Source organism: Miniopterus natalensis, chromosome 15 (genome assembly GCF_054644295.1).
Source record: "Miniopterus natalensis isolate mMinNat1 chromosome 15, mMinNat1.hap1, whole genome shotgun sequence".
In the NCBI taxonomy this organism is placed as follows: domain Eukaryota; kingdom Metazoa; phylum Chordata; class Mammalia; order Chiroptera; family Miniopteridae; genus Miniopterus; species Miniopterus natalensis.
Window position 1 is genome coordinate 30,059,233 of NC_142095.1, and position 26,826 is coordinate 30,086,058.

Sequence of the window (26,826 nt, forward strand, 5' to 3'; positions counted from 1 at the left end):
AGGTAGGAGATTTGTGTCTGGGTCTTTCTTCTGGGTTCCCAAGGAGGGCACAGAGTTCTACACATAGAGCTCTGCACGCAGAACACTTGTTATTGGCTTCTGGCATTAATTGGGCCCCTGGCTTATTCACTTTGCCTTTACTGGACACAGAGCTCTAACCCTCTCTCTCCTCTGCTCTGACCCCAGTGCCTACACAGAACCCTACAAGGTCTGTCCCATCTCGACAGCTGCCCCCAAGGAGGACCTCACGTCAGATGAAGAGCAGGGAAGCTCGGAGGAGGAAGACAGTGCTCCAAAAGACCCCAGCCTCACCCACAAGGTAAGGTGCCCCGCCCAGGGCAAGGGGCCAGTGAGATGTGGGAGGGTCAGAGATGTGAAGGTGGAGAGAGGATGGCAAAGGACCCCCTCCGTCCCCTTCTGATGTGGAGGGAGCTATTGGCAAACAGTAGGCCCTGTGCTGGATACAGAGGTTGAGTCACAGAGCAGCTGGGGCTGAGGCATTAAGACACACGGCAGGCCTCGGGTCTTGTGTTGATGATGCAAGGGCAACTGCTCCTGCTGATACCCTCGTGAGTCTAAGGAAGTTGGGGCTTCCAGAACTTTTGTAGGCGAAGTGGAATAGAGTTTCCTGATTTGAATCAAGACAGACCTGGAGTCTAAGGACCTGGGCCCCAGGGCCTCAGTTTCCTCATCTGCGAAGTGGGAAATGTGAGGGGAGATGAGTTAAAGGTTTTGAATGAGTTTCCTTAACTAAATACAGAGTTCTAGAAAGAAAGTTGGTTTCTCGATCCCTGCAGTGATGCAGTAGGGGATGGGGCTAAGAGAAAGGCTGCTAGCCCTTTGTCTGGAGGCAGACAGGACTTGGACCCAAGTCACAGTAGAGACCCAGACCTTCTTATGGAACATTGGTACATGGTGGTAATTACAGTTTTCCCGCGGTATCCACAGAGATTGGTTCCAGAACCCCCAGAGATACCAAAATCCACAGAGGCGCAAGTCCCTTCTGTAACCTACCTTTGCATAGAGGCTACAGCAGGGTATGCCTACACATCATTTTATTTGTATGACTTCAGCATAGTGCTCAGAGTGTAGCAAATTCAAGTTTTGTTTTTTGGAACTTTCTGTGATTTCTTTTTTTTCGAATATTTTTGATTCACAGTTGTTTGAATCCACAGTGTATATGCTCGTTATTGTATACTCATGGGGAGCCCTGTTTCACTTCCATTCACTGACATGATCTCATTCCTTCTACATTCCACTTCTGGGAACCAAGAATTGCTTCCCATATTTTACATTTGCAGAAACAGAGAGGCAAAGAACTTGCCCAGAGTCACACAGCTGCTATTCAGTGTTACCCAGGAAACATCACAGGGTGATGAGGGCCAGGAATTGAGACCACAGGGGACACCCCTGCTACAGGGGGGACAGGCTAGGAAGGGTTAGCTGCTCAACATTCTCTCCACCCCATCTTCTGGGCCCCGCTCCTGTCTGCCTATGAGGAGTAGCTAGGGAAGCAGAGGAACACTGCGTCCTATCTGACCAACCTTCTCAGGCACCTTGTCCTGTGTATGTCTCCCACACTTGTCATCTTCTCCTTCTGATCCTAGGGTAGGTATGTCACATTGATGGAAGACTATTCATGTGGAAGCACGCAGCAGGAGTGCCTGGTCCTTACCAAGCATTTTATAAATGGTTATGTCTTTCATTTTGTTTTTATAGCCTTGATTTCTTTCAAAAATTCATTTACCTCTCCATACAGGGTTTCCATAAAGTTACCTAACCAGAGCTAAGGGGAACCCTGAAGGGGGCTTTCCCACCTGGCTCCTCATCCCCTTTCCCTTTCACTCTTGCCCCTGCTGCTCCCTCTCTAGCTAGAGCGAGCGGTCTCCTGACCCGAAATGCTTCAACATTTCCAAAGTCAGTGCCATTATCCCTGTTTTACAGTTGAGGACACAGAAGTTAAGTAGCTTGCCCAAGACCGTACTGCCAGTGACTGAGGGAGTCAGGACTCAAAAACAGGTCTGGCTGGGTCCAAGCCCAGTGTTTGTCTTTCACTGCAGTCTTAGGGGCCTTCTCTTACCTCTCCACTCCTCCCTGTCTCCAGGAAAAAACTACTGACTTTTGGGGAAAAAGAGAAGGGAACCTTGAGTTAGCATGCCTGTGCCTGTTCAGAGATTTGCTTTTTCTGGGCATCCCTGAGGTCATGGAACCTGGGAGCAGAAACGGATAGTTGTTATCGGGAATGTGGTCTGAATCTGAAATCTGAATTGGATGTGGGTACCATGCCTGGAATAATTGAAGGACTGATGGAGCAGTGGGGCCTCCCATCTGCAACTTTCTGTGCCTCAAGGTCCTCCACCTGGTGTTGGCTTCCCACCAGTCACAGAGTTCTCTGTTAAACCTTCCTCTGGAATCATCCTCATCTCCTCCTCCAGCTATGTTACTGCTGGCCAGTCGCTTTCCATGATGGGGACTCAGCCTCCAGTCTCTAAAATGAGAGCATTAATAGTAACTGCTAGGCTGTGGGAGAGTTGAGTAAGAACACAGATGGGAAAGTGCCAGCCACATAGTAGGAGCATAATAACTATCTACTCTTTCTGAGTCTGGGAGGCAGAGGGGGAGTGGGAGAAGAGAGGGTTTGGTCTACTCGGGACCCTTATGAAGACATGAGGTCTTAGGGCCCTGGACATTGGTGATCAGCTTCCCAGCCTTCTGGTTTCCAGGTTGCTCCTTGGATAGCCGCAGGAATAAGGAGCTTGCAAGAGGCAGGTCAGCATAGAGAACAAGAGGTTCTTTGCCACTTACTAGGTGAGTGATTTGAGTAACTTCTAAACCACTCTGTTTGTCAGTTTCCCCATCTACAAAATCGAGAAAATAATCATAGTTCTGCTTCAGAATAGCTATGAGTAAATAAGTCTATGGAAACTTAGAACAATGCCTGACACACAGGAAAAGAACACACAAAGGTCAGAGCTTTCGGGTGGGATCGTGGGAAGCAACCTGCCACAGGTCAAGTAAGACGCAGCAACAGTATCAAGGTCATGGAACTAAGGCAGCTCCTGCCTCAGATAGGGGCCTCTTATATGTCCCCCTGGAACCAGGACAGTGTGGCCAGCTAGGTATGGGGCCTACATAGGGGGCCAGGGTTGGGGATAGGAGCATCCTGTCATTCTGGGCACAGAGGGAGAAGTGTGGGTCAGGTCAGTTCATTCTCGGGAGCACAGCCTTCCTATCTGTCAAATGAGGCTGAGCATCTCTGCCCCACCACCCCCTCATCCTTCTTTGTGAGGCTTTCATCATGTACCCAAATAGAAATCACCTTTAAAAATTACATTTTCATCACATGAGGTGTGCTCTTCTAGATACTCCCTATAGCAAATGAACTAGGTACAGGGAAAGGTTAAAGTCCCCTGGAACACCCCTTCCCAATCCCTATGCCCTTAAGGCGGTAACTGTAGTACACAGTTTGGTATGAATCCTTCCAGAAATTTCCCCTGTATTCACCTACATATTTCATTATGAGTGGAAACTATGGTATTATTTGTGGAGTTATTTTTCGATAAATTATATCAAACCGTAAAAAACCTGGAATAACTCGTTGGGTTTGTTCACAAAATTCTTAGAGATTTTCCCACATTGGTATGTAGAGCTCTAAATTATTTTTTAGTGCTGTTCCATTTTGTGGATATGCTGTGGTTTATTTCACCATCTCCCTGCCAAGGGGCTTTTACAATGTTTCTCATGTGTTTGCATCACCAACAGCATTGCAGTGCACTGTTCATGCACCTCCTTAGACACATGTGCAAGATTTACTCTAGGGTAGATCCCATAAGAGGATCAGTGGATCAGAGAGCAGTCTTTTTTTAAAAAAAAATATCTTGATTGATTTCAGAGAGAGGAAGGGAAAGGAAGAGAGAGAGATAGAAACATCAGTGATCAGAGCATCATTGATTGGCTGCCTCCTGCATGCCCCCTACCGGGGATCGAGCCCGCAACACTGGCATGTGCCTGGAACGGGAATCGAACTGAGATCTCCTGGATCATAGGTTGATGTTCAACCACTGAGCCATGCTGGCCGGGCCAGAGAGCAGTCTTTGTACCTGCTGTTAAATTGACCCCTGAGAGGCTGTTCCAGAGCACTGCCTGGCCCTTCCAGAGCACTCAGTGTGGAAGAGTTCCCAGGTTGCCCAGCCTCAGGGCAGGTGTGAAGGGAGGTTTCTAGAGTGAGCAATCTTTCCCTGCTCCTTTTTGCTGTAGAAGTTTGGTGGGATGGGAGGTGGGGAGAAGGAGCATTTATTTCTGATTCTTTGTCTTCCACAGTATCTGAAAATTGTATTTCTCTAAAAGGCAAAGACCTCTCCTCTCTGTGCCTCCAACACATCGTTGGGAAAATGGGAGTCAGGTTTCCATCTCCAGCCATGTTGCAGGAACAGAACTAGAGAAGGTGTGAGTGATCAGTAGACTTGCTCCCCACCTCTCCTCCCCATTTCAGGAGTCAGTCTGGGGAGGTGGGTCCCACACTTCTTACAGTTTGATATGATTTATGTAAAAATAAAGGGTGGTGAGCCCACTGTTCCTAGATGTTTTGGGGTGACCAGATCAGGAGGGGAGAGATTATTGGAGCAGGATAGGAAGCTGAACCCAGCTGGTCCACCCACATGTGACCTCTTTCTCTCTCCCACTCTTAGACATACAAAGGGTGTGGGTTGAAGGAAGGAGGGGGCAAAAGAGGAAAAATGAGAAGGACTTAAAAATAGATTTAGCTGTGAAAGGAGACATTCAATGGCTTGCTGGCCTGTCGCTCCTCCCTGACAATGAGCCCAGTTCTCAGACTAACGGGTACTTTTCAAGCTAAATACCAGCTCCCCTGAGACCAGCCCAGAGGTTGGTGGCCCCTCCCTTGCCTGAGACCCATCGTCATCGAGTTTCCTTGACAGGCCCACCCCTGACCCCAGGCAGAAGTTAGTGCCCTGCCTTCTGGAACAGACCCTCCTGCCATCATACCCTCCCTGGCTCCCTGTTTATGCAAGTTGTCTCCTCCCTGGCTGTACTCAAGCTTAGTCAGCCTAGCCTAGACCTCCTTGCTGACCTCACACCCCTAGGCCTTGCACCTTTGGCCTCACCCTGACCGCCTGCCTAGGCTAAAGGGTTCCCTTGAACCCTGGTTATTTCCGTTGGGCCAGTCTCTGGCCTGGGTTGTGTCACCATGTAATTTCTCCATGCCACTGACCTCAGAACCCACCCATACAGTTTTGCACATTGGCCCCACTGCAAATGCTACTTCTCCCTTGTCCCTGGGGAAGCTGTCTTAGATTTGCATCAGCTTCCTCAGGCTGCAGCCTGTTCTTGCCAGAAAACAACCTTGTCCCCTGTCAAACATGAATTCCCTCCCACCTGTATCTCTTCTCTCTGTATTCTCACTGAGTTTCTCCCTGTCCCTCCTCTTGTTTGACAAAAATTTATTTATTTACCATAGTAGGTACTCACTGAGCGCCTACTATGTGCCAGGCATCCGTCTGTGGGCTCAACATACAGCAACCACAAGTCATACCAGGTGCCTCCCTGCCCTGGTGGCATTTACGTCCTAGAGAAGAAGAGGAACAGTCAGCCAGAAAACTGAGGTGGCATAGGTGGTGAAAGTGCTGTAACCCAGCAGACAAACAAAACCCATCATGATGGTGGAGAAGAGAGAGCCAGGGGTGAGGGCGGGGAAAACGTAAACAGGGAGGCTAAAGTAGGCCTTTTTTTCCATTTAAAAAAATTATGTTAAAATAAACATAATGTAAAATCCATCGTCTTAACCATTTTTAAGTGTACAGTTCAGCAGCATTAAATACATTCACACAGTTGTGCAACCATCACCACCATCCATCTCCAGAACTTTTCCATCTTCCCAAACTGAAACTCTGTGCCCATTAAACACTAACTCCCCATTTCCCCTCCCCCAGCCCTGGCAATCACCATTCTACTTTCTGTCTGACTGCTCTAAGGGCCTCATACAAGTGGAATAATACAGTATTTATCCTTTGTGATTGGCTTATTTCATGTACCATAATGTTCTCAGAGTTCATCTATAGTATAGCATATGTCAGGATTTTTCCTTTTTAAGGTTGAATACTATACCACTGCATGTATAGACCACATTTTGTTTATCCATGCATAGGCTGATGGACACTTGAATTGCTTCCATCTTCACTATTGTGAATAGTGCTGCTATGAACATGTGTACAGATACCTCTTTGAAACCTTACTTTCAGTTCTTTTGGATATAAACCCAGAAGTATAATTGCTGGATTATATGGTAATTCTATGTTTAATTTTTTGAGGATCCACCTGCAGTTGCACCATTTTTCATTCCCACCAGCAATGCATGAAGGCTCTGATTTCTAACTGAATGCTTTCTTGATGAAGAGGAAATCTTTGAGCAGAGAGCTGAATAGTGTGAGGGAGAAAGCAATGGGAAGATCTAGGGACAGAGTATTCCAGAGAACAGCAGTGCAAAGGTGGGCTGGTGGGAATGACCTTCGTGAGCTAGAAGACTAGGTCAGTGTGGCTGGAGCAAAGAAGGAGGTGGGTAGAAGAAACTCTGTAGGACTTCCCTCAGCCCACAAACATATTCCACTCCTCCCCATGCTTCCACCTTTCTCACTGTTGTCATATGCTCTGCATGACCTTTCCTGACCTCCACAAGCCAGGCCCTCGCCGCACTGTCCACCTCAGACACTGTTTTACTCAGACCTCGGGCCTCAGCTCAGTGGTCTCCCCTCTTCCTTTGGCTTCTCAGGCTCCATCTGCTCCTGGTTCTCTCCCTACTTCTTTGACATCCTACCTATGCCTCCCAAGGCCTGACCTCCAGCCCTGCCTGTCATTTTGTGTCCATTGCTCAGTCAACCCCATTCCAGGGCAGCGGCCAGCCGTACTTAGATGGCATTCCAAGAGCTGACCCTCTGGTCTGACCCCTGTCTGCAGCCCCACGCTCTAGCTTCCAGCTATCCTTTTGGACCCTTCTTGGAAGCCCTGCAGGCACCTCAAACTCCACATATCCCAAGTGGAAATCGCTATCTTCCCACCCCACCTCTGGCCTGCTTCTCCTTTTGTGTTTACTCTTCTGGTTGTTGGCACCAACCATTTCATCTTCTGTTGCCATGTATTAATTATGGATCAGATGAAATTCAACAAATGTGTAGGCCTTTGGCTAGACATCATGAAAGATATAAAAATGAGTTCTGTCCTTTAAACCCATCCCCGGGCCTTTGCATTTGAAGTTTCCTCCATTTGAAACATTATTCCTGCCTTTTGCACAGCTGGCTGCAGGTCTCAAGTTAATGTCACCTCCTCAAGGGGCCCTGCTCTGCTCACCTGCTGTTTTTGACAATGGCATTCCTGTTTATTTCCTTCATACTTACCTCAAGCTGTGATTATGTTCTTTATTTTTCTGCATATTACTTGCCTTTCTATGTTAGAATAGCTCCCGGGAGGGCAGGGACCATGCTTGTCCTATTCACAGTTGTGTCCTTTCTGCCTGGCACATAATAGTATTCAGCAAATAGCTTCGAATAAACTAATAAAGAAGTGAATACATTAGACTCAGCTTCTGCATTTAAGTAAGGAAAACAAACTTAAATGCATGACAGTTTAATAAAATGAAAACACTTGTTTGGTTCTGTGTGGTTTACTTGGCACAGTGAGGGGCCAAGCTGGGCACCAGCCTTGCTTCTCACCGGCTGCCCAGTAACCATGCAGAGGGTGCAGGGTTCAGTACAGTAACACAAAGAGACACTTCAAGGCAGCATGAGTGGAGGAGGAGGAGGGATGCAGACTCTTAGAACACAAGGGATAGGAAAGAATAGGGGCTCAGAGGTCTGGGAGGTGTCTTAGGTACCCACATGTCTCACACACCTTGTTCAGGGTCCCAGAGGGCTTGGGGGCTGTTAGGAGCTGAAGGGCTGGACATGAGGACAGTGGGAATGCCCTGGTCCTAAGAGAGCTTGTTCTGTGACTGATTTTCCTCTCTGCCACAGTGCCCCTTCCCCCAGTTGTTTAGGATTTGGGTCCCAAGGTCATACTCACCCTCACTTTCTCCTTCCTGACTTTGTGGCAGTCACTGTGTATACCTAATATAAAACCCTGCTGCTAGAAGTTCGCTGTGTGAGCCATTTCTGGCCTTTTTCTGCTGTCACAGTGAGAGCTTGCCATTCACAAGCGCAGGGATTCTAGAAGGTGGGAGAGCTAACGGGCATTTATAGATCACTTCGTTTTGTTTTTTAATTGTGGTAAGAACATTTAACATGAGATCTACCCTCTTAATGTCCATAGAAGGATAAGTGAATAAATAAAATGTGGTGTAGCTCGGCCAGTATGGCTCAGCCATTGAGCATTGACCTATGATGCAGGCAATCACCGTTCAGTTTCCCGTCAGGGCACATGCCCGGGTTGCGGGCTCAATCCCCAGTAGGGGGCATGCAGGAGGCAGCCAATCAATGGCTGTCTCATCATTGATGTTTCTCTCTCTTCCTCTCTCCGAAATCAATAAAGACATATTTTAAAACAAGCAAACAAAAATAAATAAATAAGAATAAAATGTGGTATATGCATACAGTAGAATATTATTTAGCCTTAAAAAGGAAGGGAATCATGTCACATGGATGAACCTGGAGGACATTATGCTAAGTGAAGTAAGCCAGTTACAGGACAAATGTTGCACGATTCCACCTGTATGAAGAATCTAAAACAGTCAGATTCATAGGAGCAGAGAGTGAAATGGTGCTTGCCAGGGACTAGGGGGAGAGGAAAATTGGGGGTTGCTCAGTTATGCCGGAGATTGCTTTGACTTACAGGAAGGAAAACGAAAGCTCATACAGAGGCCATCATCTGCTCAGGGTTATTTGGCAGGTCAGAGGCAAAGTCAGGAGTAAAAATCAGGTTTCCTGTTGCCTCATTCAGGGCGTTCCAAGATAACTTGATGCTCCTACAAATGCATTACACACTGCAGCCAAAATCAAAGATTCTTTCTAAAATTAAAAGTCTTTTAGAGTATCCAGGCCATACCCAGACTCGCAGCAGCCTATAACCAGGATAAGGCAGGTGTCAGCATGAATGGAAGCCAACCACTTGGTCCAGGGGGTGGGCTGGTGTGGAGAGGAGACAGCTCTTTGGTCCCACTTCTCCCCCCTTTGTCCTAGCAGGCTTTGCCTCCTCTTCTTCTCTGCCCCTCTGGGAACACAGGTGACAGCTAGGATAAAAAATGAGCAATCTCTCCCTGAGAGATTGAATTTTCTAGCCCTTGAGGCTGTGCTGGAATTCACAATCTGAATTCCAAGGGGGAAGTACCATGTGCCTGACAGTGGTGCCCAGAAGAATGTTCTCCTAAAGTCGGCTTCTAGCACTCTCCCTTTTCCAGATATGACCTCAGAACCCTCCCACACTCCCTTCACTGGACCCCTCAAAACAATGAAGACTCATTAAGAATATTTCCCCAGGGCTTGAAACAGCCCCTTCCCTCTTTCTAGATGTGATTCCTTTTTCCAATGGGCTGCTGACAGATAGGGAACATGGGTGCCTGCCTCAGGACTTTGCCCCATCTCAGGCTTAGTGTGTGACCTGGAGACACTTATTGAGTCTGGAAGGGATTCTGGGCATAGGAACCTGCATGAGCAAAAAAGGCCTAACGGTAGGGAAAAATAGACTGATCTTAGGAATAAAGTTGGATTCCCTGGGGCATGGAGGAATTGCAGGAGAGCTGCCTGGAAAGGCTCTTCAAGCTAAGTCGTAGGCAGAGGACGGGACTTACTTTTGCCTCAGTGTCCTCATTTGTAAAATGGAGGTAATAATGATAGTACCTGCCTCATAGGGTATTGGGAGGATTCAGTAAGATAATACGTGTAAAAAATTTAGAGCCATACTTAGCACATACTGAGTGTTCAATAAATGTTAGCTGTTACATTATTAAGTCGGTCTTGTTATTATTTCTGTTTATAGATGGGACTCAGAGAAGAGAAATAACTTGTCCAAGGTATAGATAGAGGAAAGAGTAGAGGTCAGGATTTGAAACCGGATCTTCTGACCCCAGCGCATGGGCTCTCAGCATAATGCAAGATCACAAGTTCTTTCTATCATCTAGTGCTGGGGAGCCACAGGAGCCACTTGGGACCACCATGTGGAGGATGGATTGGAGTGGATAAATGACTGAAGCTATCTGTGAGCTAAGCGACAAGTTCAGCAGAGGGTGTAGGGATGCTAGGAAGCTCAGGTCCAAGATGGGGACCAGGAAGCCCATCACTTTAGAGGCAGGGCAGTTCTGAATGGGGTCAAGCCTAGGATGGATTGATCAGGTGTAGATGTAGGCAAAAGTTGTCTGAAAAGGAAGTCGCAAGGAGGCAAAAGGCTGAGGGGTATAGCATGGAGATTGGAGTTCCCAGGTGACCGACCATAGGTGGAGAGAACAGCTATAACTGGGGAGGAGAACTGGGCCATGCACATGGGGCTTGGCAAGGACCTAGCAGAGATGCGGGTGAAAAGAGAGGTGGCTATTTAAATGCAGAGCAGGTGTGAACTCAAGGGCCTGCTAGCAGGGAGAGAGGTGACAAGTTAGGAGCTTTGGAGGTGATTTCTTCCTCTTCTGCAGGATAGGACATCGTGAAGAAAGATCATGTGGCCTCTGGGCATGCTTGGGGTCATCCTGAGGGCCAGGCCATGAAGCCTGCTTTTCTCAATAATTATTGTTATTATAATAGTATAGTGACAGTAATGCCTCATTTTTCCATCACCCTTCACTGAGAATAGCTTTTCCATCCATCATCCTATATCATCTTTGTGACAACCTCTAAACCAGCAGCTCTCAAAACCTTTTGGTCTCAGAACTCCTAAAAATGATTAAGGACCTCAAAGAGTTTTTGTTTCTATAAGTTGTATCTATCAATGTTTACCATATGAGAAAGTCACACTATCTTTTAATTCATTTTAAAACAACAAAAATAACCCACTGCATGTTAACACAAATAGCACTTTTAATGAAAAGTAACTGTTTTTAAAATAATTAGTGAGAATGACACTAGTTTTGCATTTTTTGCAAATATCATTAATGTCTGATGTTAAGAGAAGAGAGCTAGGTTCTCCCAGCTCCTTCTGTGTTCAGACTGTTGGAACTGTCATTTTGGTGAGCTTCCATGCACATCCAGGCTCACACAGCTATGTAGTTGGGAAAGGGAAGCAGAGCCCCAGGGGTTCTGGACCACACTTGGCAAACTGCTGTTCTAGAGGGAGACTAAGTACCTCCATTTTATAGCTGGACAAACTGAGGCACAGAGACCAGGATTCCCAACTCTTTCTGTGACCCATTGTTTATCCTTGAAGATCCTTAAAGGAGGCTGTCCCTCCCAACTTGACCAGGTCCCAGAATAGTCAGCGGTGACCTGGCGGTGACCTGGCCGGTTTGTGTGGGGCCTGAGGAGGAAATGCAGGACTAGGCAGCCCTGGGGAACAGCGGTGATAAGGTGCTTCAGCCTCAGGCAGAGGGGCCAGCAGCCACTTGATGTAACACCCACATCAGCCTGAGAAAGGCGATAGGCCTGGCGCCCCAGGCCCCATGCTCCTGGGAGGAACCCCGTTCCCAGAAGTCTGTCCCTGGACACTGCCGTCAACCTTGGAGTTCATTTCCTGGTTAAATAAACATCTATATTAAATGGCCCAGTTGGGCAACGCCCATCAGCAGTTTCAGAGGAGAGCCTTGGGCACATGGCCTCCCTCTTGTCCGGCTGGGGAAGACATATCCATCATTGACAGAGTCACTAAAGCGGGACACCCTGTAAGTCCCACCCAGAGTCTGCCTGTCTGGCAGGAGGGGCTGGAAGGGACGTGCAGAGTGGCCCGTGCCCCGACCCTACCAGAAGTCCAGCCCACAGCTTCAAGATTGTAACAATGGTAATGACGACAACTCCGAAAGTGTGGGTGGAGGTTGACCACTTCTATCCATCATCTCATGGAGGTTGGGACTACTGACTCCCATCTTTCAGGTGAGGAAACTGAGGCATCTGAAAGGGATTTGCCCTTGGTCACAGAGCTGCTCATGGCCTGGCTGCTATGTGGATCTGGGTGTCCTGACTTTCAGCATAGTTCTTTCCTACATGCTAAAGCAGGGACTACTCGGAGGGTAAGAATCAGAAGAGCTGAGGCCCAAGGACTAGCCCAGGCCCCTCCTGAAGTGCAAATCTCCTGCTGCTGGCTATATAATGCAAGTAAAGAATAGGTGCTTCCTGGTTTGAAAAACCCACCATCATCTATAATGAGCAAAGATGCCATTTACTGAGTGCTTACTATGTGGCAGGTGCACTGCTAAGTGCTGGGATTGTTGGAACCAGACTGCCTGGATTTGAATCTTGGCTCTGCCATTTATTAGCATGACTTTGGGCAAAGGTAGGACTTCCTTGTGCCTTGGTTTCCTCATCTGTAAAATGGAGATAATAAGTACCTACTTCATAGGTTTTTGGGAATATTCAGTGAGATAATATGTGTAAAAAGCTTAGAGCCGTACTTAGCACATACTGAATGTTCAATAAATGCTAGCTATTACATTATTAAGTAGGTATTATTATTATCTCTGTTTTATAGGTGGGGCTCAGAGAAGAGAAATAACTTGTCCAAGAGCATAGGTATAGGAAGGGGTGGAGCCCGGGATTTGAATTAGACCTTCTCAGCATCATGCTGGATGACAAATGAAAACTGAATCACAGGCCCTTGGAAGACTGGAGGTTGGAAGTCACCTTGACTCTTGTCCTCATTTTAAAGGGGAAGAACCTGAGCTTTAGTTCTCCTGACTCCTGTCCTTTCTCTACAGAGTAATTCTCTTTATGGAAGCTTGACCACAGGGTTTTCTTAGCTGTTGAGGCCTGTCCTGGCAGAATACATTTTCCATTGAGAGGGTTTTGTTTACAAAGCCTTTTCACATGTGGGACTCTGAAGGAGCCCCTGCATTGGGAAGAGTGAGCTGCTCTTGTCCACAGAGCCCCGTGCTAACCCTGCAGATGCAGAAGGCAGACGGTGAGTCACAATTTGGCGCCAGTGGGAGGGCGGGAGGCCAGGTGAGGCTGGAGGCCTCTGCAGGCCTCACAGTTTTCCCTCCTGCTCCGTGGATGCCTTGACAGCTGCAGTGGGATGCAGGAGGGAGACTAACCATGGTCCCAGGGTCTGCACTATTAGGGTGGCTTCAGAGGGACTGAATCTCCAGAAAACACTCAGAAGCTATTAGAAGTGGACCGGCTAGAGAGGGAACTCATTTATTGAGCGCCTACTATGTGCTGGGCAATGCATCTCATTTTATCAGTTCAAACATTTATTGAATATCTGCTGTGTGTAAGGATAATATTAGGGAGTATGACTACTATAAAGTACAGCGCCCTGGCTGGTGTGGCTTAGTTGGTTGGGTATAGTCCAATCCACCAAAAGGTTGCCAGTTTGATTCCCAGTTTTGGGCATGAACCCTGATAGCAGGCAGCTGATTGATGTTTCACTCTCACATAGATGTCTCTCTTCTTCTCCCTTCCTCTCTCTCTAAAAATCAATTTAAAAAAATTATTTCTCGCCCGGCTGGGCGTGGTTCAGCGGTTGAGTGTCGACCTAGGATCCAGGCAATGGGGGTTCGATTCCCGGTCAGGGCACATGCCCGGGTTGCAGGCTCGATCAGTAACTTTCTCATCATTGATGTTTCTATCTTTCTCTCTCCCTCTCCTTTCCTCTCTCTGAAATCAATAAAGATATATTTTTTTAAAAAATTATTTCTCTTTTTTAAAAAAGAAAAGTACAGCAAGGAAAAGGGTTAGGGTAGTGCTTCTCAACAGGGGATGAGATTTGCTCCCAGAGGGCATTTGACGATGCATGGAGACATTTTTGATTGTCACAACTGAGGGTGGGGGCTGCTACTATCATCCAGGGGGTAGAAGCCATGGTAATACATAGGATAGACCTGCAACAAAAGTTGTCTGGCTCACAATATCAATAAAGCCAAGGCTGAGAAACCCTGGGGTTAGAGAATGACTTTGGGTGCTCTTTAGGTCATGTGGTCACAGATGACCACACTGAAGATGGGGTGTACCTTTTGAGCAGATAACTGAAAAGGGCAAAAAGTAAGAATGAGGTCTGAAGAACATTACAAGCATAGAGAACAGTGAGTGCAGAGGCCCTGAGTCAGGAACACGTCATCAAAAAGACCAGCATATGAGGTCAGGCTGATTATTTTCCACTGTATTTCAGATGAGAAAACTAAGGCTGAGAGGTAATGGTTTGCCAAAGTCACACAATTAAACAATGCTGGGCCAGGATTTGAACTTGTTTTATTCCAGAGACCACTTGCTTTCCACTGCCTCAGCTGCTACTGTCAGAGGAGTGGCTCAGCACTCATTTTGCAGCTGAGGCCTTTTCCCTACTTGACCATGAAAATTTTTTTTTTATTCCATCCCTACTATTGTGTCCAGTGGGCAGAAACCATGGTTCTGAGTACTTGGCACTACCTCAATAACAAAAATAAGGATAATAACAGCCATTACTTACTGTGTGCCAAGCACTGTTCCAAGTGTGATATATGTATGTGTGTGTATGTATATATAGAGAGAGTTGATAGATTTCTAGATAGATATCTATATGTAGATAGATCTATAGATGGGTTATCTTTATATATATTTATAAACATATATAAATATGTACAATCATTTAATCCTTACAATATATGTGTTAGATACCATTATACTATTGTACCCATTTTACAGATAAGAAAATTGAGGCATAGAGAGGTTAAATGACTTGTTCAACTAGTAAAAAAGGCAGACACAGGATTTTAATTTTTTTTAGTATGTCTTTATTGATTTCAGAGAGAGGAAGGGAGAGGGAGCAAGAGAGAGATAGAAACATCAATGATGAGAGAGAGTCATTGATCCACTGCCTCCTGCACGCCCGCTGCCGGGGATTAAGCCCACAGCCTGGACATGTGCCCTGACTGGGAATCAAACAGCGATCCCCTGGATCATAGGTTGATGCTTAACTGCTAAGCCATGCCCAGCCAGGCCAGAGGCACAGTTTGAACCCAAACTGCCTAGTTCCTGAGTCCACTCTCATAGATGCCACATTATGCAGTTGCTTTCTCAGCAGGTAGTAAGTTTCTAAAGTAGATCATTCACTTAACCAGTAACTCCTCAAGTTTGGTAATGCACAGGAAGTGAACTTAAAGGTCTCTCTGAGGAAACTGAGGCCCGACCTCAGAAAGTGACTTGTGCAGGGTTGCATTGGGAGGCAGTGGTAGAGCTGGAACCAGAAGCCTGCTGTCCCTCCTGAGTGCCCTCTGCTTCACCGCGGGCCACCTTGCCCTCAGCCATGCCTGCACATTCCCAACATCCACCATCTGTTCTGTCAAGCTGTCCATAGTGTCTTTGTTCTTCTGGGTCCCAGCCACAAGCTATGTCTGATATCTGACAGGTTTGGAGCCACAGAGGAGGGGCCTGCTTGTGGCAGAAGGCCCAGGCATCTGCCTCAGCCCTTGCCCATCCTTCTTTACAGGCACAGAAGTTGGGGCTCAGGTTATTTGACTCACCTTCTGAGGTCAGCCAAGAGCATTAATACTTCCAAAGTGAATGATTCTCTCACTCATTCATTCATTCTTTCATTCAAAAGAAGGAATCTATGATATGCCAGGCACTGTTCATGCAGAGGTGAAATTGATGTTCCCTTCCCTCCAGGAGAGATGCAATTCGTGACCTGAGAAGGGGATGCCCAGAAAGGATAGCTAACCTAGCCAGTTCAGGGAGGGGATCAGGAAAGTCTCGTTGGAGGAGGTGATAGATGCCATTGCTAAGTCTTAAAGGATAACTGGGAGTTAGCCAGGCGGCAAAAAGGACAGGGACACTGTGGGGACAGCATCTGCAAAAGCACGATGTAGGAGAGCTCCCTATGCATAGATAATTACAGGATGTTCAAGATCACAGTCATGATAGTGGCCACTTATTGAGCACTTCCTATGTTTCAAATACTGTGCTGAGGACTAGTTCAATAACATTCTGAGTTAGATTCTATTAATATCCACATCTACGGATGAGGAAACCGAGGTGCCGCGAGGTTGAAGATCACCCAGGTAATGAGTGCCAGGGAATGACTTGAGAAGTTGGTGGAATTTGCCTTCAGCAGCATGGAGGTCTTTCTGTGAACCTGATGCTTGTGGAGCTGGGCTCTCCCTCTGCTACCCCTATTGGTGCTTCCCCCCCTGATGGCTCTGTTTCCTCCTGCAGGTGGAAGGACAGTCCAGAGCCCATGTCATTGCACAGGAACTGCTGTCTTCAGAAAAAGCGTGAGTCCCCAAGCGACTGCTTGTAGCCTTGAGCTTGTCAACAGAGCATCACCCCTCCCCAGCTTATACAGGATGAGAATTAATACAAACTCAACCCCCTTTCCTTCTACAGATACGTGGAGATGCTCCAGCACTTACATCTGGTGAGTTAATCATTCTAATTGTCCAAAACTAGTTGCCCTTTTACAAGGCAGTGATATAAGAAAAGCAATGAGGAGGCAGAGGTGATTTCCATGAACAGAGACTTGGCAGCAGGCAAGTGTTTTCAGAGGCTTTTCAGGGAAGTCTGTCTCCTAATTCACATGCTTCAGGGGTGAATAGCGCCATGCTCTCCATGGATATGCCTCTCTGCCCGGGTTGGGGCTGCTTGGGGGATGTGCTGAGATTTCTGGAAGGATATCTGTGGTTTCCTCAGCCTTCTTGTTGAAGAAGGCAGAAGGAGGACAGATGTAATTTTGGGCCATTGTTGTGTGTGTGTGTGTGTGTCTGTGTGTAAGTGTGTGTGTGCGTGTATATGTGTGTGTGTTATATGTTTTGGTCCATACGAGGAAGGTGATGTGTTTGCACAGTGACAGAGCAGTTGGGGTATCATGAGGCTTTCTCAGTCATCCCAGCATTGGGGCAATAATGCCTGAGCTGGTGGTGAGGGAATCCTCTGGACTTTCAGAGGAAAGGAAGCCAGACTTGGAGACTGCCCAGATATCAGACTCTGCCACCCTTCACAACCCACAAAATTACTTGGAAAGTCTCTCTTTTGTAGTTCAATTCAATTCAACAGACATTTTTTGAACACTTGCTGTGTGGCAAGAGCTAGGAAATGGAAAGACAGATGAGACAAGGCCATTACCCAGGAGCAATCTGGCCAGTGAAGGAGACAGATTAGTGAATCAATAATTATTCGGAGCACAGTGAGAGTGACTGACAAACTGGGGAAATCTAGGCAGGCTTCCCTATGGAGGTGATGTTAGGGGTAAGGCAGTAGGGCAAAGACATGGCAAGTGAAAGGATGTGGTGGGCTCAGCTCCTTACTCCTTGTGACAGCTCCTTACTCTTCTGGGCTTTTAAGCCATTTGCAGTCTCCTCGTAGTTTAGCATCTGATTCTGCACTGCTTTGTATTTGTTCGCCATTTCTTTCCAAGAACGTCAGAGCTGGGGATGTCCTGCTCTGAACGTTTTGTCGGTGATATAGAGGTTCAGAGGGAGGGATTTTCCAGAGTCACACGGTGACTGAGCCAGGACGAACACCCATTCTCCTGACTCCCAGTGCACAATCGCCTGTTACTCCTGTGTTCCCGACTGCCTTTGGAGTTCCTCGGGGCAGGGACCTCTCTGGAGGCAGCAAAGCACCAAGCCAGGTCTCATGCCAAATCCAGCTGAGGTCCCCACCAGTGACATTACCCTGGTGCCATATTGCCATGTGAGCAAGGGCCCCCAGGTCCCCAAGAGGAAACAGAGGACTACTCTGGCCTGCAATCTCAGCCCCCTCATTTTTGCTCTCAGGAAGAGAGCTTTGTGTGCATTATTAAACCCCAAAGCCCTCATGTATGAAATGTACCAGTACCCTCCTCCTCACCTTTACATCTAAAAGTTCTATTTAGCAAGGGCAGCAACAATCACTCTTATGGTTTTTTTCTTCTCTCACTCTTGCTTCTGAGCTGGCAGCATGTCAGAGAGGGGCTGGGCTGTTTTGTTTTATGACTTTGTTAAGAGGGTTTAACTGGGAAACTTCCATCTGTGTTAGCACTGCTTCCTGCCAGTTGGAAAGATGCTGAAGCTGCTGGTAATTCATAATAACAACCTGAGGAGAGAAAAAAGAGCCCATAAAAATCACAACTCATAAGCTAGTTACGGGAAATTGTGGTCTGGAGCTACAAGTATGATGTCAGTGCTTATGGGGATAAAAATGGCAAAAATGCCACAACGTGACTCCCAGTCCTAGTCTGGGACCCTAGTCAAAAGGAGACTTAGACTTTGCTGCATTTTACACCCACTCCCCCAGCCTGGATCTATTGCTGATTGCTAAGATGACGGGCTCGCTTTCAGGGTTCCTCCTTAGAGATGTGATGCTGTTGAAATCCCAAGGCTGCCCAGTGATGGGGAGGAGCCAACTGTGCATTCTAAACCTCCCCAGCTAGAAAAGTCCCTGGCTCCATTATGCTATTTTTGAGAGGGGAATGAAGATGGCCTCTGGCCTTACGAGTTTGGAATTCAACTCTGTGTTTATCACATAGTAGATAGAGCTAACTCAGAGTTTACTAAAAATTCTGATCATCCAAAATTGAATTCTAATGGTCAAGATCCTGTTTTGTATAGCTTATTAACTAAAAATGGGATTTACATGTTTTAAACATTTGTGAAAAAAAGGCAAAGAAGAAAGAATATATGACTGAGACTATCTGTGGTCCACAAAGCCTAAAATATTTATCTGGCCCTTTCTAAAAAAAGTTTTCTGAATTCTGGTTTAAAGACTCGCTCCATTCTTCCAAGAACCTAGTCAAAAACACATTCATCACCTGTCCATCTGCCTGTATAGTCAGTCTCTCATCCGTTCATCCAGCCAACCTTTCACCCACTCATTTGTCCTTTTATCTATCCATACATCCAAATGGCACGTCCATGTAGCCATTCACCACCCCCAATTCATCCACTACTCATATGTCCACTCATCCATCCTGCCATCTCCCCATCCATTCATCCAGTCATTCAATTCTCCATGCATCTATCCATCTGTCCATCCATCCATCTATCCAACATACTCATTTCTTCTGGATGGAACATCACATGATGTTTACAGTATCACAGACACTGGGACAGACCTTGGAGCCCCAAAGATGAAAAAGGCCCAGAACCTGCCCTTGAGTAGGTCTCTTTTCTTGTGGGGGTAAAAGTGGGGAGAACTAGATAAGTTAGCAGACAATTGTATTGCTCTGTGGTACGTGTAATGTGTGCAACTGTAGTTTTGTGCAAAGTCTGCAAGAACATAAGAGAGGAAGAGACATATTCTCCCTTGGGCTATCCAGGAAGCTTCACAGAAGAGGTGACACTGAGGTGGACTTTGAATCAGCCCACAAGGCCAGAGTGGTAATGGAGGAGGGCACATAAGGCAGGTGGTCAGCATGGAGATGCTCACACTCCTGAAGGTACATGATATGTTTGGAGAATGGGGCATCATCACATATGGTTAAAACATGAATACGTTTGAAAAGGCAGATTGGAAGTGGAATCAGGGGTGAAGTCATAGGTCCAAAAACAAGGTTAGGGCCAGATTGAGAAGTACCTAAAATGCCAGGCTGAAGGGCTTATGCTTTTCCTTACATAATAGTGAGTCATTGGAGATATTGAACCTATACAGTTCCTGGACACCTTTAATCCTGTTTTCTCATCTAAAAAAAATCCCTCTCCTAACAGCAGCTAGAAATTCCTACCACGGGCCCTTTATTTGGGCCAAGGCATTGAAGGCCTGTTCAGGAGACAGTCTGCCAACTAGGAGAGGTGACTCTGATAGTTACCACCATCTGACGTCCCTGGAGAAGTCCCCGTACCTAGTAGGGCCCTACATGATCTGGTCCTTGTCTGCCTCTCCGACATTGACTCCTTCCACTTTCTTCTTCATTCGCTTTAGCCACACTGGCCTTCTTGCTGTTCTTCAAATACTGCAAATGCAGTCACGTCACTTGCTTTCTCCTCTACTGGAATGTCCTACCCCTGATCTTTTCATAGCCAGTTCTTCCTTCTTACTCTGGTCTCAGTTCAAGTGTCACCTCCTCAAAGAAGAGGAGGTGCCCCAAAACTTAATGGCATAAAACAACCATTTTATTATACTCGCAGATTTTCTGGACTTTGGACAGGGCAAGGTGGGGAGAGCATGTCTCTGCTCCATGGTGTCTGGAGAAGACTTAAAGACTAAGGGTGACTCACTTGAAACTAATATAATATTTTATGACAACTATAATTGAAAAATAAATTTTAAAATACATTAATTAAATTTAAATTTAAAAAAAGACTGAGGGTGACTTGTTGGCCGGGGGCTGGAATCATCCAGAGGTGCCTTCACTCACATGGCTGCTGGTTGGTGCTGGCTGTTGTCTGGGACCTCAGCTGGGCTGTTGGCCAGCACACTTACTTGTGACTTCTCCATGTAGTCTCTCTGCATGGGCAAGTTTGGGTTTCCTTGCAGCGTGGTGGCTGGTTTCCAAGAGTGAGCCAGGAGGAAGTGCGTGGCATTTTTATGTTCTAGCCTTGGAAGTTACGTAACACCATTTCCATTATACTCTTATTAGTTGAGACAGTCACAAAGGTCCACCCAAGTTCAAGAGGAGGGAATATAGTCTCTGCCATTCAGTGGGAGGAGTATCAAGCTCACGTTGCATAAAGACCATGTGAGATAGGAGATACTGTTATGGCTACTTTTGGAAAATTTACTACGGAAATCTTTCCTAATAATTCTGTGTCAGTTAAAAATTTTATTTGACTGCTAGTAATAAAAACCCTATTATAATAGCTTAAATAATGTAGAGGCTATTCTCCCATGTGAAATAAGTCCAGAAGTAGGAGATCTAGGTCAAGTTTGGCAGCTCCACAAAGTCTCAGGGACCAAGGTTCCATCTATCTGCTGCATCCTTTCTGCAGTTCCTCATGAACACAGAAGGCTGCTGCCGCTCTAACCATCACATTGTTGTCCTAGGCAAGAAAAAGGGGGGGGCGGGGCAAGCAAAAGCCATGCTCCTATATGAGTTAGTTCACTTGAAAAAGAATTCCGGAAAGTTTCACTCAGTGACTTCTACTTCCATCTCATTGAGCACTCCTAGTTGCAAGGGAAGCTGGATCAACTGGAAGTCAATTGGTCAAAGCTGGATTTCGCTCAGTGGCTGTGCTTCTTGTGTGTTCATTCTGAGGCCCAGGCTGAAGGGGCAGCAGGTACCCAGGGGAGGCTGTTCCCATGATGATGGCAGGACAGCAAATAGAAACCCCAGAGGGCTTCTAAGATTCCAGCTCACAACTTGCTTTGCCCACACCCCATTGGCCAGGGGAAGTGCCATGGCCGGGACCAAAGGCAAGAGACAGGGAGGGATATGTTCTCCCCCGCCATGAGGCAATGGTAAGAGTGTGAATGCAGGGAGAGTGAAGATCTGCAACTATACTGCCCCTTCTATACTCTCTCATGCCTCGTTTTATCTTTCATTGCATCTCACTATCTAAAAACGGGTGGGGAATGTCCTGCCTACAGGCTGTGAAATCATTTGGTGTGGCCCTGCCAAGGCTTCACCAAAGAGAAGCAGTTCCAGCCATCCCATTAGGAGTGAGTTAATTAAATGTTTGACAAAATAATAGCAGGCTAATTTTTAAGCTGATAATTTTGTGTAGCCCGGGAATGATATAAATAAGTTCCCCATCCCTGATCTAAAACTATCTAATTTATGTATTTATTTACTTGTTATGTTGTGTTTTCATTTTCATTCAGTCACAAATACTTTCTCATTTCCCTTGTGATTTTTTTCTTTAACTCATGGATTATTTAAAATTAAGCTGTTTAATTTCCAAATACTGTGAATTTTTCAAATTTCCTTTTGCCGTTGATTTTTAATTTCACTATGGTTGGGGAATGTACTTTATGTGGTTCAAGTCTTTTTAAATTTATTGAAACTTGTTTATGGCCTAGCATATCCTGGAGAATGTTCCATGTGTAGTTGAAAAGAATGTGTTTTCTGCTCTAGTTGGATGGGCGTTCTATAGATGTCACTTAGAGGGTCAGGTTGAATGACAGCGCTCTTTGAGTCTTCTGCACCCTTGCCGATTTTCTTTCTCATTGTATATTCTTTACTGAGAGTGGGATATTGAAGTCTTCAGCTCTGATTTTTGAATTGTCCATTGCTTCTTTCAATTTCATCTGCTTTGCTTTGTGCATTTTGGGGCTATTTTTAGGTGCTTGTCTGTGGTCTGGCTCCCTCACTGAACTTGGAGCTCCTTGAGAGCAGAGCTTGACAGGTCCCATTCCCAGAGGATTTTGATGCCCAGTACACCATCAGTGCTCAGTAAATATCTGATGAGTGAGTGATGGCAGAGTCAGCCTTTCCAGAAGTCTTAGCATTTCTTCAATCAAAAAAATATTTCCTGAACACTTCCTATATGCTGGATACAGGGGACTTATGGAGGAATGACAAGGGGAGGTCCCTGCCCACCAGAAACTGACAGTCTATGAGAGAGATGGGCATGGAAAAAAACAATATTAATACAGTGGTGGGGTCATACAGAAGCTAGGGGGTGCAGGGGAGGCATCTGTCCTAAGTTTCTGGGGTCAGAAAAGGATTCCCCGGAGAAAACATAACTAAGTTAAGACTTGAAGGAGGGGGAGGAGATAGCCAGGTGAAGAAGCTGTGAGGACGGCTTGTATCTGCCAAAGGATTAGGATGTATAAAGGTTGGGAGGCCAGTTAGAGAATGGTGTGATTGGGAACTGAAAGAAAGTCACCTTGGCTCGAACTTTGTGAATGAGCGAGAGAATAGTGAGAGCTGAGGCCAACAAGGTATGGGGGAAACACAGAGAGCCCCCCGTGAGGCGTGTTTGGGGTTTGGGTTTGATCCCCTGAAGGTCCTTGGGGAGGCTGTTGGGTGGTTTCAGCAGAGGTGAGAGCGGACTGGAATGTTGCAGGCAGTTTTAGGACTGCGTGCTTGGGGATTGATGGACTATGGGGTGCATTGGAGGGAGGGCTCCAAGCTGACCCCAGATTTCTGGCTTGCTGACTCACTAAGAAGGCAAGTGCTGGAGGGACTCAGGGTAGGCTTGGGGAAAGAAGATGAGTTTAGTGTAGATCTTGTTAAGTGTAAGGGGTTCAGGGAAGGGCATCCTAGTGATCAGCTGGGCATGGGATGTGCACCAGAAGTGATCAAATGTAGAGATGTTAACTGAAGCTCCTGGAGAGGCCCAGATCTCCCGAAGGGAATATGTGCAATCAGGTACCCTGAGGAAGACGGAGGTGGTGCCCTGGAGGGTGTGAGTCTGGGGACTGGTGGGTTTTAGGGAGGACACAGTGCAGAAAGGCTGTGGGAGGCTTCTGGATCCAACCTGTGTGCATTCCACTCATGCACCCTCTGCTTTTCTCAGTGGTAGCAACCACTTGAAAGTGTCAGGAGAGTTCAGGGTAGAGTCAGACTTCTCAAACTGCTCTGGGAAAAAGGAGATTCATTCAGAAGCCCTCCCTTATCTCTGTGCGGGAGTTGCATTTGGCTGTGCCTCAGTGCTGACATGACAGGCCAGTGCAGGATATGACAGGACTCTTGAGTTTACTCATCTAAATTGGTGTGCAGTCATTGTGCCCTCCACCACAGTCCCCTCTTGCCTCACCCAGCCAGTTCTGACTCCTCCTTATGATCAGTGTCCAGTGTCTCAGATACTGCAGAGGAGGGGTGGTGGTGAGCATTTATTGACCTCCTCTGTGTGCTTGGCAATTTATATACATTATCTCCTTTAATTGCACATAGTTTGTGTTCAATAAACATTTCTCAGATGGCTGGATGGGTCCAAAACTGAATCTCAGAGAAGATTACTTACCCGAAGGCACACAGCCAGTGAGAAATGGGGCCAGGGCTGTTTGACTCCACAGCCCTGAGAAGGAGAGGAGACAAATAGTTGTGGAACAGTCTGGTTAGGTGGTAAGGAGCCCAAGGAGTGGGGGATGGTTGTGAGCGGGAGGAATGAAGTCAAGGAAGGCTTCTTGGGAGGAGGAATTTTGAAATGGGTATTGATGGACAAAAAGTATGAACAGACCTTCCAGAGAGAAGGAGCAACAGGAATAAGTGCACAGAGAGGAGGGCTTGGGAGTGTATAGGAAGTGACTGGAGATCTTACTTCAGGGAGAGCCTGAATGCTATGTCCCCAGGTGTTTCAAAGAGAAGCGTAGGAATTTGGGAGCCCTGAGGACTTGAGCAGGGAAGGTTGGTCTGGTAAGTTGGGTGGGAGGTGATGATGCTGGCAGACAAAGTTTAACCCAGACCAAGCCCCCAAATGCTTGTATTTTCATTCAGTCCAGGAAAAAAAACTGCTGGGTGACTCTAAAGCCTCTTACTCTTTCCACCCTCACCCTGAAGTGGCTGGTGGGACTCAGACATTTTTAGCTACAGAAGCTTGTCTTCAAATGAAATTTTACTCAGAACCCCAGTATGAAGAGTGGATGAAAGTGGAGGTGCTTTGGTTCAAAGGCAGGTAGAGGTCAGAGTTTGGGCTCCCCTAACCCTGGGTCTCCACGGAGCACAGTGTGAGAAATAATCATCTAAATCAGCGGTTCTCAAAGTAGGTTCCCAAACCAGTAGTGTCAGCATCACTTGGGAGCTGGTGAGAAATGCATATTCTTGGATCCCACCTTACAAATGCTCAATCAGAAACTCTAGGGTGGGGCTCAACCATCTGTGTTTTAATGGGCCCCCAGGGTGATACTGATGGACAGTAAGATTTGAGACTCACAGACAGATGGTGCTGTAAGGTCCCTTTAGCATGGGCTTTCTGTGATTTCCTGCCCCCTAGAAGCCAGCATCCTCTAGGACACTGGTTCCCAACCCTGGCTGTGCATGGGTACCTGAAAATGTTAAAAAATATGGATGCTCATCCCACCCTCAGAGTGTATTCATTGGTCCAGGGTGCTGCCTGGTCATCCAGAATTGAAAAGTTCCCCAGATAATTCCAATTTGCACCTAAAACTGAGAACCTAGTGGAAAAGTAGCAGACATTCATTCAGCAAAGTTGTGAACAAAGCCAGATCAACGTGAGGGTAAAACCAAAGGGAATGAGACACAGTCTGCTCTCTGCTTAGTTGGAAAGAAGATTACAGAAACATTCAGAGTAAGTGAACAGCCTGACAATGCAAAATTTTGCCAAGCTGTTGCCTTTCAGGCTGGGATACATAAACCCTGCCTGAGATGTGCAGTAGGTGCCCAGGCATACTCAAGGCCACAGGATAAACAGGGCACATTTTCTAAGATCTTCTGCTTTGCTCTAGATACATAATTTTTTTAAAAAATTAAATCAGACATGGATATAGTTTGGAGAATAATATAGAATATGCATTAATTTTTAAGCAAAAAAAATGAGACTTCAGAGCCATTCAGAGACCAGGGTGTCTCACTTTAGGCTGTGACCCAACATTCCTGGAGGCTATAGGACACATGAGAGGAACTTAAACTAACTACTGAAGTAACTCAGGAGGGCCTCATGGTGGAGGTGGCATCTGAAGCAGCTTTGAAAGATAAGCAAGATATGAATCAGATGCCAGATGTACCGAACAAAGGCAGAGGCTGGAAAAGATGCTTCATAAAAGCAGCAGAGCTCAAAGCATGGTTCTGGGACCAGCAGCAGCAGCATCACCTGGGACCTGGGGAGATATTAAAATTATCTAGCCCCACCTCGACCTACAGAATGGAAACTCTTGGTTGGGTGAGCAATCTATGCAATTTGGAAAAGTTTGTCAGGTGATTGTGAGGCATGCTTAACTTGGAGAACCACTGGTATACAGACAGAAATGAGCAATCAGCTACAGAGGTAGGCTGGACTGCTTTTGAAGGGCCATGAACTCCAGGCCCAGGACTTTCACTTGGCCCTGAGGTCTGGACACAAATGAAGGGTTTGGAGGAGACATGAAAGCAGTAGGGAAAGCTGTGCTTGTTCTCTGTCCCCCAGGGCCCTCAAAGAACTGGGGTTTGTTTTTTTAAAAAAAAGTTTTATAACTTAGATACAGTTGAGTGCACAAATCTTAAAGATAAGGCTCAAATTTTTAATAAATGTGCGCGTATGTGTGCACTTGTAACCACCACTCTGATAGAACATTTCCATCATCCAGAAGATGCCTCTAATGCCCCTCCCCAGTCAGTCACCCTACAGAGGTTACCACTATTTTGCTTTCCATCACATGCAGTTGGGTTAACCTGTTCTTGAACCTCATATGAATGGAATCATGAATTAGGTATTCTTTTGTGTCTGGCTTCTTTAGCTTAATGTAATGTGTGAGATTCACTCATGTTTTCATGTATGTCAGTATTCTTTTGTATGGATATACCACAGTTGGTATATCTATATATATCTCCTGTTAATGGTCATTTGGGTTGTTTGCCGTCTGAGCTATTATAGGCAGCCTTAGAGATATTGCAGGTTTGGTTCCACACCATCGCAATAAAGCGAGTTATAATCTTTTGCTGGTGGAAGGTTTTGCCTTCCATTTGCAAAAAAAAATAATGGGACATTTGTAATACTTTCAGCAATAAAGCTTTTAAAAACAACATCTGTAAAGTGCAATAAAGTGAAGCGCAATAAAACATGGTATGCCTGTATAAAGCTGCATGAATGTTTTATATATATCTCTTAAGGAACATACGCACTCATTTCTCCTCAGTATTTACCTTGGAGTGGAGTTGTTGGGCCATAGATTTGGCTTTATTAGAAACTGCCAGATAGGTTTACAAAGAGGTTGAAGCAATATATACCCTGTCTCCGATGTATGGGAATACCACTTACTCCTC

The 26,826-nt window shown here is 46.2% G+C and overlaps 1 protein-coding gene across 1 annotated transcript in view; it reads left to right on the forward strand.

The window, feature by feature from the left end:
* FGD5 (FYVE, RhoGEF and PH domain containing 5) overlaps nucleotides 1-26,826 on the forward strand; it is a 100,686-nt gene that overhangs the window by 39,381 nt on the left and 34,479 nt on the right. The window contains exons 2-4 of the mRNA XM_016209881.2: nucleotides 187-319; nucleotides 16,266-16,324; nucleotides 16,437-16,467. Coding sequence (XP_016065367.2) covers nucleotides 187-319; nucleotides 16,266-16,324; nucleotides 16,437-16,467 — 223 coding nt within the window. The remainder of the gene's footprint in view (nucleotides 1-186; nucleotides 320-16,265; nucleotides 16,325-16,436; nucleotides 16,468-26,826) is intronic.